This window comes from Diabrotica virgifera, chromosome 3 (assembly GCF_917563875.1).
Source record: "Diabrotica virgifera virgifera chromosome 3, PGI_DIABVI_V3a".
Taxonomy (NCBI): domain Eukaryota; kingdom Metazoa; phylum Arthropoda; class Insecta; order Coleoptera; family Chrysomelidae; genus Diabrotica; species Diabrotica virgifera.
The window spans coordinates 56,446,067-56,461,024 of NC_065445.1; the positions used below are offsets into that span (position 1 = coordinate 56,446,067).

At 31.2% G+C, this 14,958-nt stretch overlaps 1 protein-coding gene across 1 annotated transcript in view; it reads right to left on the bottom strand.

Moving 5' to 3' along the window:
* LOC114324504 (ammonium transporter Rh type B) overlaps window positions 1-14,697 on the bottom strand; it is a 289,838-nt gene extending 275,141 nt beyond the window's left edge. The window contains exon 1 of the mRNA XM_050645109.1: window positions 14,040-14,697. Coding sequence (XP_050501066.1) covers window positions 14,040-14,151 — 112 coding nt within the window. The 5' untranslated portion in view covers window positions 14,152-14,697. The remainder of the gene's footprint in view (window positions 1-14,039) is intronic.
* Window positions 14,698-14,958: the final 261 nt, after the last annotated feature.

Consider the following 14,958-nt stretch of genomic DNA (forward strand, 5'->3'; position numbering starts at 1 on the left):
TAATTGAAAATTAATACCGCCGCATCAAACATGTTTCTTTAAAAACATAGAAAATCCAACAAAAATGTAATCTCCTTTCATTTTTATGTTACTGTACATATTTTTTTCAAGATCTCATTGCCAGTATGTGGTTTTATCGAAGATTTCTATTTGAATTAAAAACAAAAAAAATTATGTAACGTTGTCGTGAGTTTACAAATAAAACCTGATTTGAATTCAGAATTATACCCACTTCACATTAAATAGTTGTATAAACTACGTTTTATTTTAAAAATAATAAATATTCTGCTTTAATAAACAATTTGCCGTATCATATAAAACACAATCTACAATAATATGGACATAACTTAAATCCAGTAAACTATTTAAAACATTATACATATAGAGAGTTTCAAAATTATGGAATAAATTCATTTTTTCCAGATTAGGCCACTTTGGAGAAAAATCTCGAGACCGGTTGATTTTTATTTTTGAATTGTGATTGTTTGACATATAATATGCCATAATAATAACGTCATGCATCTGGGCGTGATCACGTACCGAATCGATGATTTTTTTAAATACGAATAGGGGTCGTGTGGTAGCTTATTTGAAAGGTAATTCGTTTCTATGTTCAGTAATATAAACAATAACATCATTATTAATAAAGGGTGGCCAAAAAATAATTTTAAAATTTAATTTAAATGACGCAAGAAAGAAGAATGTATGTAATTTATTTAACTTAAAATACATTTTATTGATGTCAGATAATATAAAAAAAATGTTTATTTCGTAAATAAAAATTGCTTCTCGCTTAAATTAAATGTAAAACAGCCACCAACCTGCCTCTTGACAGTTTGAACATTTTTAATTTAAGCGAAAAGCAATGTTTATTTGCCAAACAAACATTTTTTTTCTATTTTCTGACATCAGTAAAATGTATTTGGAGTTAAATAAATTACATACATCCTTCTTTTTGCGGCAATTAATTTAATTCAAAAATTATTTTTTGGTCATCCTGTATAAATAATGATGTCAATGTTTATATTACTGAATAGAGAATTCAATAGTCTTTTAAATGAGCTACTACACGACCCCCATTTATACTTGAAGAAATCATTGATTATGTCGTCACGCCCAAATGGATGACGTCAGTATTATGGCGTATATATCAAAAAAACCATAAATTTCAAAATAAAAATCGACCTGTCTCGGGATTTTTCTCCAAAACAGCCTATTCTCGAAAAAATGAATTTATTTATTCCATAATTTAGAACCTCTATGTGTATTGGTCTAAACGTTGAATATCGAGAAAGTTGATATTAATGAAAATTAATAAAATTATTTGTTAAAAAAGGAAATTAAATTAATTTATTTGAAGGTATTCAAATACACACAGTGTACATCGATAATTAAAAATAAATTGAAAACAAAATACAAAGATGGTCTAAATGTCTGATATTCTGAATCGGGTTTATATCCTAACGTAGTGAAAAAAAATGTATTACCTACCATAGTTGTATTTATTCACATCATCTAGTAAGTAGATATGTATTTGTGTTTGTGAAATGTATACACACTATTTCAATAACTAAATAATTATAATATAGGTATATAGAGTATTATTATAGTAAGTACAAAATATAATAAGCTAAGTACGAAATATTATTATTATTATTAGGTTTAACTATGTTTTACTAATTGACATATGTATTTAAATTCTTTAACTAAGCTGATGTTGATTGAGATTGGCTGAGTGACAACTGTTCAAGTAAAAAAAATACAGCGATAAAAACTATCACATACATTTATTTTCGCTATTATATATGAAAATCGTCTGATAAATGTTTTAAACAGCTAAGGAAAAAGTTTATAGAATAGAAAGGTATTATTTGCACTTGAAATTGGTGTTATGATTAAATTCGGCTGTGATCGACCTTGGAATCTTAATTAACCTTAACCTTATCACAGAAATCTTATAAATCTCGTACATAATATATTTCTAATCATTATCAATTCAAACACTTAACACTAGTAAATATTTGCCTAAAATTGGCCATATTTATGATCTAAGTATTATAAAAGTATTATATTTTGGAGTGTAATTTCCAGGGGCAACTCCGAATTGCATGAAAATTTGGATTTAGGTTCTACTTACCTTTCACTTCAAAGTTGAATTTGTGCCGTTGGTTGCTTTTACTTGGGGGTGACATTTACCCCTTCTCGGGGGTGAAAAATGCGTGTTTAAAATAAGGCCGGAAATGGATAAATTGACTTATTTTAAGCACCTTTTGTTCTATAAAGTTTTTTACGTAAGTTAATACTTTTCGAGTTATTCTCGATTTAAAATGTTAAAAACTACGTTTTCAGACCGTTTTTCCCAAATAACTCAAAAAGTAAATATTTTATCGAAAAGAATATTTTTAGCAAAAGTGTAGCCTATAAAAAAACGAAAAAAATGGTGTAACAGTAAAGTCTACAACTTGAGCAGAAGCAAAGTTTTAGCTCATGAAAAATACGTTCTTATTCGTCCAATTCCAAATCGAATATTTCAACGCGAAATCACCGAAGAAATAAGCATTTTTCGGGAAAACCTTATTAACATTTTTAAAGTATCGAAAAAAGCTTATTGATTGTTTTTTTACAAAAGCTTACAGCATCAAAAATAAACGAGTTACACTGAAAAAAAAAAGTTGGCCCCTTTTTTTTTGTAAAAAAAAAATCGTGAAAACCTCCCTCTATTTAGCACCCTAAATGAAATTAATCGTTTAACTTCACCATTTATTTTAACTGTATGTGTATTGTTGATATGATCTGTAAGTTTGATTGGTTTGAAGTGCTTATTTTTGAAAGCATTTGGTTTTATAGTAAAAAAAAATTTCTAAAAATGTTTGAAAAATTAAATTTTTTCAAAATAACTTAAAAATTATTAGTAATAAGAAAAATCCTAAAGAGTAAAAAAATGTAGGTATTGCTATTATAAATATGCTAGTTTCATTTTGTTTCTCGGTAAGACAAAAATTGGTTAAGATATGGCTGTTCAAAATTTGCATACAGTCGTGATTAGTGACCCATTCAAGCTTTCTAAATTATAACCCTTTCAAAAATAAACACTTTAAACCGGTGATACTAACAGATCATGTAAGAAATAGATAGGTAAGTAAATTGTTTGTAAAGCGGTAGCGATCAATTTCATTTGGGGAGCTAAACACAGCGAGATTTTTATGGTTTTTTACAAAAAAAAGAGGGCCAACGTTATTTTGAGCGTAACTCGATTATTTTTAAGGCTAAAACTTTTGTTAATAATTAAAATAAAGCTTTTATAAACACTTCAAAAAACTTTAAATGGGTTTTTGCTGAAAAGCGCTTAATTTTTCGGTGATTTCACCTTGAAATATTCGATTTGGAATTAGACGAATAAGAACGTATTTTTCATGAACTACAACTTTGTTTTTGTTTGATTGATAGACTCTACTGATACACCATTTTTTTGGGCTCTTTATAAGCTACACTTTTGCTAGGAATATTTTTTTCGACAGAATATTTACTTTTTGAGTTATTTGCGAAAAACCGTCTGAAAACTTAGTTTTTTTGTCGAAAAATCAACATTTTCAATGGCAAATAACTCGAAAAGTATTGACTTACGTAAAAAACTTTATAGAACAAAAGTTGCTTAGAATCAGCCAATTATACATTTCCGGTCTTATCTTGAACCGGTATGTTTTTTAACCCCCCGAGAAGGGGTGACTGTCACCCCCCAAGTAAAAGCAACCAACGGCACAATTTCAACTTTGAAGTGGAGGGTAAGTAGAGCCTAAATCCAAATTTTCATGCAATTCGGAGTTGCCCCTGAAAATTACACGGTATCGCCGGATTTCCCGTTCATTTACTGGGCTATTGTTGACATGTACGGTAACATAATACAAAATCTCCTATTTACACTATTAGTTGTAATAGTATTCCATTATTATAGACTTTTATGAACTTTATTTCTTTATTATTATACTTTTGATCAAAACATACTAACTTGTGATGGTTCTGAAGAGAAGGATTGCAGAGGGTCGTTTAAGGAAGAGAATTATAAAAATAATAAAAGTTACAACAAAGCAATACTCTACACCAACGGAAATTATAGGAATAAACAAGTATCAGAATAGACTCAGAAAATAGTCAAGAATATTGATAAAAAATTCTCGGACAATTTGATGAATCTCAATAATCGAGAGATTAAAACGGTCAACGAACTGGTGAGTGGATATTGTGGTTTAAGAAAACATTTATACACACTAGATAACGTGAATGAATCATGGTATAGAAAATGCGAAATGAAAGAAGAAACTACCAGATTCATCCTATACGATTTCAATGTACTAAGTGAGGATTGAACCAGACGAGATCATAAAACTACCAATAAGAAAACTTTTGGCCTTTTGTCCACAGGACATATTTTGAAGTTTATTGAAAAAAAAAACAGCGTTTGTCACAAATGTGTTATGACCAAGTGCCAGAGAATAACGAGTATGTCCTAAAATAAGCTAAGAAGAAGAAGTGTCATAATACTTTTATTATTGCGTATTTAATTTATTACATATAACTGCAAAAATATTACATATATTTTTTATTGCGTTTTTTTAAAGGATGGATCTTTAATTGAAAAGAGTCATAAAATAACAAATAAAAACTGGTCTCTCTAAAATGTCTCTTTATTGCATAATACATATGATATACTTATTTATATATTATAAAAATGAAGACGTGGGCACTATATTTTCAGAGAGGGGAATGACTTGTTGACGTAGTTTAAAAATTCTATTGTTTATGTTGTGACTATAGTTATTTTCTATTGCTTTAGGTAGCGAAACCGAATTTGTCAGGACTAAATTACGGTTCTGTTGATATCCGAGAAGACTTGGTCTTCACACAATGTTGCCAAACTGAATTTTGTTATACTCGGTTTAAAATTTCTAGCCGACTTCCGAGTCTACCATATCATTTAAAAACCGATATATGAGATAGATATATCAGTCGGAAAAATAAGTCCATAAAACCGTAGTTGAGAATATTATCACACATATTCATATTATATGGCGCACAGTTAAAAAGCAGAACAGCAAAAATACTATAAGCTACTGAAATGGACCATTGGAAAAGGTAGCGAAACAGTCAAGAGTGAAGAAACTAACAAAAATCAGGATAAGAGAAATTATGACAGTAAAAGACACAATATTAGGGGATAAAGAAATAATTTATGCAAGTCGGCATTTATGTTTAAAGTATGTTAAACACAAGAACAGCAAAACAAGAAAACCAGGATTACCAACAAGAAGAGTACCGTCAAGAAAAAGACAATATTTTAAATATAAAAACCAAAACTAGAAGCCAGAAGCCTATTACAGCGTTCATATTAATGAGCCTTGAGCTAATGTGTTTTGAATTTATTCCTTTTTCCGAATCCTGAGAAAGCTAATAAATATTTTTGAAAAATTTAAACGCAGAATGAAAGATTACGTTATTGGCGAGGGCCAAAAGTCCCTGTGAACTTCTATAATGTTTATTTTAATAAGTTACAGGGATAAAAATAAAAGAGAAAATGTCGTGTGATTTTTAATTGCAAATATTTCATTCAAAAGAAACTTTTTATTTATTCTAAGGGACTTCCGGTCCTCGGTAATAACGTAATCTGTCATTATGCGTTTAAATTTTTCAAAAATGCTTATTAGTTTTCTCAAGATTCGAAAAAAAATGAATACATTTAAAACACATTGACAATTTTGACAGGCGACATTTTGCGCCTTTCCGTCCCCTTAATATCAACATCGAGCTAATTAAAGCTACTAAAATATTTTATAAGGCAATGGAAGCCAAAATGGTTAATAAGATAAGTGCAAAATAAAAATACTGTTATACTTTCCAGCTTTGCACACTATCGAACAGTCATTAGTGGGAGCACGCAACTATAGAATTCTATTTTGCTAACGTCACAAAACGAATTTCCCAATGCGAAAATCGACGGTTTCTAGGCAACGTGACCTCCTAAAATAGAATTCTATTTTGCGTACTCCCTCTACAGATTGTAAGACTAAATAGACCAGGAATATATGACAAGAACATTAAATAATAAGTAATTAAAATATTGAATGGGTTGCATATGTGAGTCAATATTAAATGTAGTAATGAAACACAGACTTAGTCACAATCATTTAATTATACTTTGACGACCGGTTTCGATCTCTACATTATTCAGATCATCTTCAGGTCGGCGTTACAAGTAGTTAAATGCTACAATTAAAGAAAACCAGAGTTAGAACATTGTCTGGTTGCACAAATGTTAATAGAAAGCTAACTTCGAAAACATTTTTTGAAATAGAGGTTTGCAACTGTTGACATTTCAGAAAAGCGATACATACAAATGCACACTTATGAGCAACAGATACTCACAAGCATGCATAAGTAAATGGATGCATGCAGTTTATGAATATTTGTTGAAAAAGTTAAAAAATAATAATAAAAAATAAAAAAAATTTAAATTTTTTTTTTAAAATTGAATAACTAATTAAAACATTAATCAAATAAATATGCTTCCAAAATTCAAAAAATATAATAATATAGATTAATAGATAGTAATATTGCTCTGATCTACTTAAGACAATGTTCTAACTCTGGTTTTCTTTAATTGTAGCATTTAGCTACTTGTAACGCCGACCTGAAGATGATCTGAATAATGTAGAGATCGAAACCGGTCGTCAAAGTATAATTAAATGATTGTGAGTAAGTCTGTGTTTCATTACTACATTTAATAAGTAATTAATGTCAATTTAAGATAAATATGAAAAATACCAAATACATTCGTATTACCCTCAATACATCAATCAACGGTATTAGGGAATAACAGAGGAACTTACAACTTAATAATCGACAAGTAATAAAATGTTACATAGATTACAATTTTTTAGCAACAAATTATATATAATATAGTCACAATAAAGATGCGCTAGAAGTAAACAAACCAAGATACGTTGAATATTACGAGGAGCACTCCCGAATCATGATTTACAATATATAAACTTTGTAAATAATGGCAAAAAACAAGAAAGCCGTTGGTCCCGACAACATACCTACAGAAATGTTAAAGCTCATAAATGAGGAAAGCATTGGAATACTAGTCAAACTTTTCAATGATGTTTATTCGACTGGTGATATCCCTGAAGATTGGTTAAAGTCCGAATTCATAACCCTACCAAAAAAAAAACGTCCGAAAAACTGTAGCGACTATAGAATGATAAGCCTTATGACCCACACCTTGAAAATCTTTCTACGTATCATCCACAGTAGAATCAGAGATAAATGTGAAGAAGACCAGGATGAAACACAATTTGGCTTCAGAAATGGACTGGGAACCCGGGACGCACTCTTTGCACTAAATGTGTTATTGCAGAAATGCCGAGATCAAAGGAAAGACGTCTTTGCTGTATTTATTGACTATGAGAAGGCCTTTGATCGAGTACAACATCACAAATTAATTAAAATACTAAAGGATAAAGGAGTTGATAGTCAAGATGTACGAATCATAGAAAAATTATACTGGCGTCAAACAGCGACAGCTTGCATAAATGGAAAATCAACAGAAATATGCAAAATACAAAGAGGCGTCAGACAGGGTTGTATACTGTCCCCACTGTTGTTCAATTTGTATTCAGATAGAATATTTAAGGAAGCGCTGCATAATTTGGAATGGGGTGTGAAGGTTAATGGAATTCTGATAAATACAATCAGATATGCAGACGATACAGTTATTTTAAGTGATGATATGAATGGATTACAACACCTTTTAAATGCCATTGACAGAGTGGGAAGAGATTTTGGCCTAAATATAAACTGTTCAAAAACAAAGTACATGGTATTTAGCCGTTTGGCCCATCAAGATTCACGGTTATATGTTGATGGTCATATGATTCAAAGAGTACCCAGTTTTAAATATCTTGGTTGCCATATTACTGAACAACTAGATCCAGATAAAGAGATAAAATGTAGAATCGAGGTAGCCCGCACGACATTTTTAAAAATGAGGTCATTCTTCTGTAATGATACCTTGCAACTTCAACTTCGAAAGCGCATGATTAAATGCTACATTTGGTCAGTCCTCTTGTATGGTGTCGAAGCATGGACATTAAAAATATCCACCATTAACCGTTTGGAGGCCTTTGAAATGTGGCTGCACAGACGTATTCTAAAAATACCATGGACGGCTATGCTGACAAATGTGGCAGTCCTTAAGAGAGCAAATGCTACCCGCGAGCTGCTTGATAACATCAAATATAGAAAGATGGCCTATTTTGGACACGTAGTAAGGGGAGACCGGTATAATATTCTTCAACTTATTATGATGGGTAAAATCGAAGGACGCAGAGGAATTGGTAGAAAGCACCCGTGTTGAGCTGCCCCCCCCCCCCACTTGCAAAAATTAAAAAACAAATAGCCCTGATTTATGAGCTATTTATGGGCTCTCATATTCCGCAAACTAAAAATTTTGAGCTCGTTCCACTGAGCAGGAATTTAATACCCTAGTGGGGGGGGGGGGGGGGCTGAGTCAGCCCCCCCCCACTACTTAAAAATAGGAATATTGAATCGGTTTTTGCGGCAGAATTACGAGCTATTTATGAGCTCTTGAAATTATATAGTTTCGATTTTTGAGCTCATCCCCTTCACCCCCAAACAACCCTTTAATTGATTTAACTTAAGAGAAAGATGCTGAGAAAACTTAAAATATATCGTATTGCGAATATAATTCCTATAGCTTATATACTCTAAGAATAAACTATTAAATCAAGAGCATTTCGATTATTGAGCTACAACCCCTTCGCCAGAAAACCACCCTATCTTCCCGGCTTAAGAGAAAGTTGTATTTAAAATGCGTTAAACTAATTATTTGGCGACTACATATCATTTAATAATTTATAAGCTTCCAAATTACGCGCATTTAGATCAGTAAATTGCAATTTATTTTGTATAGTGCAGTCACTGAAGGTAAAAATCAACGATTACCTTCAATTTCGGTGAACCTTCATCGATTTTCACAAAAATTGGTCAGTGGTTAGAGGATACGTCAAGAAACAAAGGTGACATGGTACCACCTTGCGCCTTTACCCTGAGGGTGGATACCGCCCCTTCTCGGGGGTGAAAATTATTTTATAAAAAATAAATGCACAAATCAATAAAAGAACAAATTAAAAGCAAAATTTATTATATAAAGTTAATAAAATAAGTCAATACTTTTTAAGTTATTAAAGATCAAAGATTTTAATTATTTATGAAAAAAATGCATGTTTTGAAAAGGTTTTTTGTAAATCACTGAAAAACTTTAAGTTTTTACAAAAAAGTTAATAGTAGTTTAATTCGTATAGCTTATATTCTAAGAATATACTCTTAAATCACGCGTCTTTCGATTATAGAGCTACAACCCCTTCGCAAGAAAACGACCCCATATTCCCGGCTTAAGAGAGAGTTGTTCTTAAAATAATTTAAATTAATTATTTGGCGACTACATATCGTTTAATAATTTATGAGCTTGCAAAATATACGCATCTCAATTATTGAATTGCCATTTTCTTTCTATAGTGCAGTCACTGAAGGTAAAAATCAACTAGTACCTTCGATTTCGGTAAATCTCCATTCATTTTCACGAAAATTGGTGAGCGGATTTTGATACTATCAACTTTTTCTGCATCTTATTTTTCATAGGTATTTCTAAGTACTTTGACAAGTATTTAGTACCTAAGTATTATAAAATGCATCTCTTTCCCGTTATTTAAGCTTGAACCCTTAGATTTTAAGAGTCGCGGAAAAAAATATACATTTAATTACCAATAACTTACTTTAAATTAACATTAAAGGGTTTTTCAAGTAAGCAATTTATTATATTTTTTATTAGCTTCAATTTTAGTGATGAAAACTTTTTTGTAAAAACTTACAGTTTTTGAGTCATTTATGAAAAATCGCTCTAAAGCATGCATTTTCTTTCCAAAAATTAAAATATTTGATCTTTAATAACTCAAAAAGTATTGATTTATTTTAATCACATTATATAACAAATTTTGCTTACAATTTGTCCCTCTCTCGATTTGTGGGGTTATTTTTAATAAAGTAATTTTCACTCCCGAGAAGGGGTGACATATACCCCAGGCTAAAACCCCAAGTTGTTATTGTCAATTCGTGAAAATAAATGGAGATTTACCGAAATCGAAGGTACTAGTTGATTTTTACCTTCAGTGACTGCACTATAGAAAGAAAATGGCAATTCAATAATTGAGATGCGTATATTTTGCAAGCTCATAAATTATTAAACGATATGTAGTCGCCAAATAATTAATTTAAATTCTTTTAAGAACAACTCTCTCTTAAGCCGGGAATATGGGGTCGTTTTCTTGCGAAGGGGTTGTAGCTCTATAATCGAAAGACGCGTGATTTAAGAGTTTATTCTTAGAATATAAGCTATACGAATTAAACTACTATTAACTTTTTTGTAAAAACTTAAAGTTTTTCAGTGATTTACAAAAAACCTTTTCAAAACATGCATTTTTTTCACAAATAATTAAAATCTTTGATCTTTAATAACTTAAAAAGTATTGACTTATTTTATTAACTTTATATAATAAATTTTGCTTTTAATTTGTTCTTTTATTGATTTGTGCATTTATTTTTTATAAAATAATTTTCACCCCCGAGAAGGGGCGGTATCCACCCTCAGGGTAAAGGCGCAAGGTGGTACCATGTCACCTTTGTTTCTTGACGTATCCTCTAACTACTGACCAATTTTCGTGAAAATCGATGAAGGTTCACCGAAATTGAAGGTAATCGTTGATTTTTACCTTCAGTGACTGCACTATACAAAATAAATTGCAATCTACTGATCTAAATGCGCGTAATTTGGAAGCTGATAAATTATTAAATGATATGTAGTCGCCAAATAATTAGTTTAATGCATTTTAAGTACAACTTTCTCTTAAGCCGGGAAGATAGGGTGGTTTTCTTGCGAAGGGGTTGTAGCTCAATAATCGAAATGCTCTTGATTTAATAGTTTATTCTTAGAGTATATAAGCTATATGAATTATATCCGCAATACGATATATTTTAAGTTTTCTCAGCATCTTTCTCTTAAGTTAAATCAATTAAAGGGTTGTTTGCGGGTGAAGGGGATGAGCTCAAAAATCGAAACTATATAATTTCAAGAGCTCATAAATAGCTCGTAATTCTGCCGCAAAAACCGATTCAATATTCCTATTTTTAAGTAGTGGGGGGGGGGGCTGACTCAGCCCCCCCACTAGGGTATTAAATTCCTGCTCAGTGGAACGAGCTCAAAATTTTTAGTTTGCGGAATATGAGAGCTCATAAATAGCTCATAAATCAGGGCTATTTGTTTTTTAATTTTTGCAAGTGGGGGGGCCAGCTCAACACGGGTGTAGAAAGCAGGCCTCTTGGTTGAAGAATATCCGGGAGTGGACAGGAATAAAGAAAGCAGAACACCTATTTAGAATAGCTCGAGACAGAGACAGTTTCGCCATGTTAATCGCCAACGTCAAGGGGACTTGATAGGGCACGTTAAGAAGAAGAAGAAATAATGATTTGGGACTTACAATGTACATATTATAATTTGTACATCATGATTTGGGAGCGCTCCTTGTAACATTCAAGGTGCCTTGGTTTGTTTATTTCCAGTGCATCTTTATTGTGAATATGGTATAGTTACGTTATATTAAAATAATATTTTTAAAATTGAACAAGTAAAGGAATTTTATTATTTATTTATTATTTAGATTTTAAATAAATGTTATATTAAAACAATTCAATAAATTGTTACGTTTGCTCCTAACGCCACCTGCTAACGTATCAACAAAGCATACGTTCTTTACTTTTGACAAAACCATCAAAGTCAAACAAATATATCGCTTTTTATAATAATTATAGACGAAATACCGCTGGATTTTCTTTCCTTTCCCTTTCCGTTTAAAATGCCTCTGGATTAACCCGAGACAGCTTCAGAATTAAACAGATCGAAAGATCTCCAAGAAGTAAAAGAAGAAGAAGAATAAGAAGAAGAAGAATAAGAAGAAGACAAATGAAATGTTTGCATTTGTATAACGGACGTTTGCATTTGTTTAACTGGAGTAAATTGATTTATTCATGTGTTTGACGTGCGGTTTTACGTTGACGTTATAAATACCCTTACTCGAAATATTAACTATTTCGTTGCTAACTAAATTTTTTCCAAAATTTTCAAAAATATTGGATACTTTATCAAAAAGCTTTTTTTTTGACAAGCATGAGTCGAGGACTGTAGATGGATGGCATTTGCTTGGATTCCCCGTCGCATGGCGACATGTCGCATGATGATGGCCAAAATCACTATTCATCTATAAAACCCTATGTAGTTGAAAGTATTATCACATTATGGCTCACAGTTAAAAGGAGGATCAACATAAATACTATAAGCTACTGAAATGGATCATTGGAAAAAAGCAGCAAAAATGCTAAGAGTGAAAAAACGCACAAAAATCCTAATTAGAGAAATTATGTAAGTAACGTACATAATAATAGGTGACAAACTAACAATTTATATAATTCAGTCATTACATGTACAAAGTATGGAAAACACAAGAACACCAAAAGAAGAAGGCCAAAACTTCGGATAAGGCGACAAAGACCCAGAGGAAGTTGGATATACAGTGCGGTGGAATAAGTCTTGCCCCCCCCTGTTAACTTGTTTATTTTAAGAATATAAGCAAAACGCTCGGACAGGTCGATTTTTAAACTAATCATAGTATATCACAGCATCAACGTTTCGAACTTTACGCGATCCCTCTTCAGGTGACAGGCATAACTTTGATTTTTTTAAATGGTAAAGTACATCATGTGATACCTCATTTAATAGCTTTTAAAATACTGATTTCAAAAATGTATAATACTTTAATCCTTTTCGAGATCGCAGGCCCAAAATTTCGGTCGAACTCTTTTTAAACGCATTTATTTTTTTCGAATTCTGAGAAAACTAATAAGCATTTTTGAAAAATTTAAACGCAGAATGAAAGATTAGATTATTACCGAGGGCTGACAGTCCCTTAGAATAAACAAAAAGTTTCTTTTGAATGATATATTTGAAATTAAAAATCACACTAAATTTTCTCTTTTTTCCACCACTGTGACTTATTAAAATAAACATTATAGGAGTTCTCAGGGACTTTGGACCATCGAGAATACTGTAATATTTCATTCTGCTTTTAAATTTTTCAAAAATATTTATTAGTTTTTTCAGGATTCGACCGAAATTCGACCGAAATTTTGCGCCTACGCTCTCAAACAGGATTAAAGTATTATACATTTTTGAACTCAGTATTTTAAGAGCTTTTAAATGAGGTGTCACATGATGTACTTTCCCATTTAAAAAAATCAAAGTTATGGCTGTCACCTGAAGAGGGATCGCGTAAAGTTCGAAACGTTGATGCTATAATATACTATGGTTAGTTTAAAAATCGACCTGTCCGAGCGTTTTGCTTATATTCTTAAAATAAACAAGTTAACAGGGGGGGCAACACTTATTCCACCGCACTGTATATGGAATAGACAAAAAAATAAAAATAAGAAAGGGGCAAAACAAAGAGGAGCGAATATTGTATAGATATCTCAAGTATCGAATAGGAATAGAGTAAGGAAATATAGGTAACATTTAATATTTTGTTAGGAAGAGTATCGTTTTAAAAATTTTGTCAAAATTATATAAAATTTTAAACAATAGGCCTAAAATTTAAGCATTAAATGGTTTTAAGACAACTTTTTGCTCTTATTATATTTACAGTAATATATTGGTTCATGGTATTTATTGATATTTTTCTGTTTATTTTAGTTTTTAAAAAAGTTAAAGTTGTTTTTTGGACATTTTTTTTTGTCGATTTTTGCAATTTAAATAAAATTATACAATTTAGAAACTCTAAGGATTTTTTTTCATTTTAAGGTGATTTTATTATTGAGGGTAGTGATATTAGAATTATATTAATAAATAATAAACTTACATGGATATTTTTCATCCCCTCCTGGTGGTGCATATCTCCCGAATACACAAAATAAAATCAAAAGAACTATTTGCACAATCACAAGCGGCAAGACAATCTCTTTCGTACTCATATTGTCTTTCAGAACGATCCTATTTCGTTTGTTTACTCCCTAAGACTGACTTCTCATTACAAATTTAAATTGGCTGAATTGGACTCCGAAAAAACCGTGCTCGAATAACAAAGTGATTTTCAATAATGTTACCGCACGAATACTGACGCTACTTGATCCCTTTGACTAAAACGAATGTTCATAATTACAGCCAAGGCAAAATATTAAATGTTGAATTAGGAAGTTGACAATTTATACTACACGGAACGGTCTGCGTTAGTGATACATTAATAAAGTAATTAGCGCATTAGAAGATGTGTTCAGATCCCCACATAACGTTCTATTATTATTACGATCACTACGATCAGATAATTGAACTTTACTGAAATTAGGCCGGTGATATGATATGGTATCAAAACTCGAAATAGAGACATGCAAATTTTTTTTTGATATTTAATTAACAATTATGCCTATTTATAAATAAAAGTACTTTACAAATAAAAAGTATACCATTTTTATTCAGTTGCAATGCGAAGGCAAAACAATCTTATTTTTCACTTAGAACTGGGAGCGCAGTCCAGCACTCTGAATTGACCATTTTGACTAAGTGACCAACATCGAGAGTCTATCTCTATCCCCCACACCGTAACTGACGTGAATGGATTAGGTGACTAGCGTCATCTGGCAATTGAAAAGCAACATTTTTCAATCCTAATAGCGACATTAATAATATTGAAAAAAATTAAAAATGTTACTAAAAGATTTGTAAATTCTACATTATGCAATTCACAACCCCCGTCTGCAGCTTGGTAAAGTTCTAACGGAAAA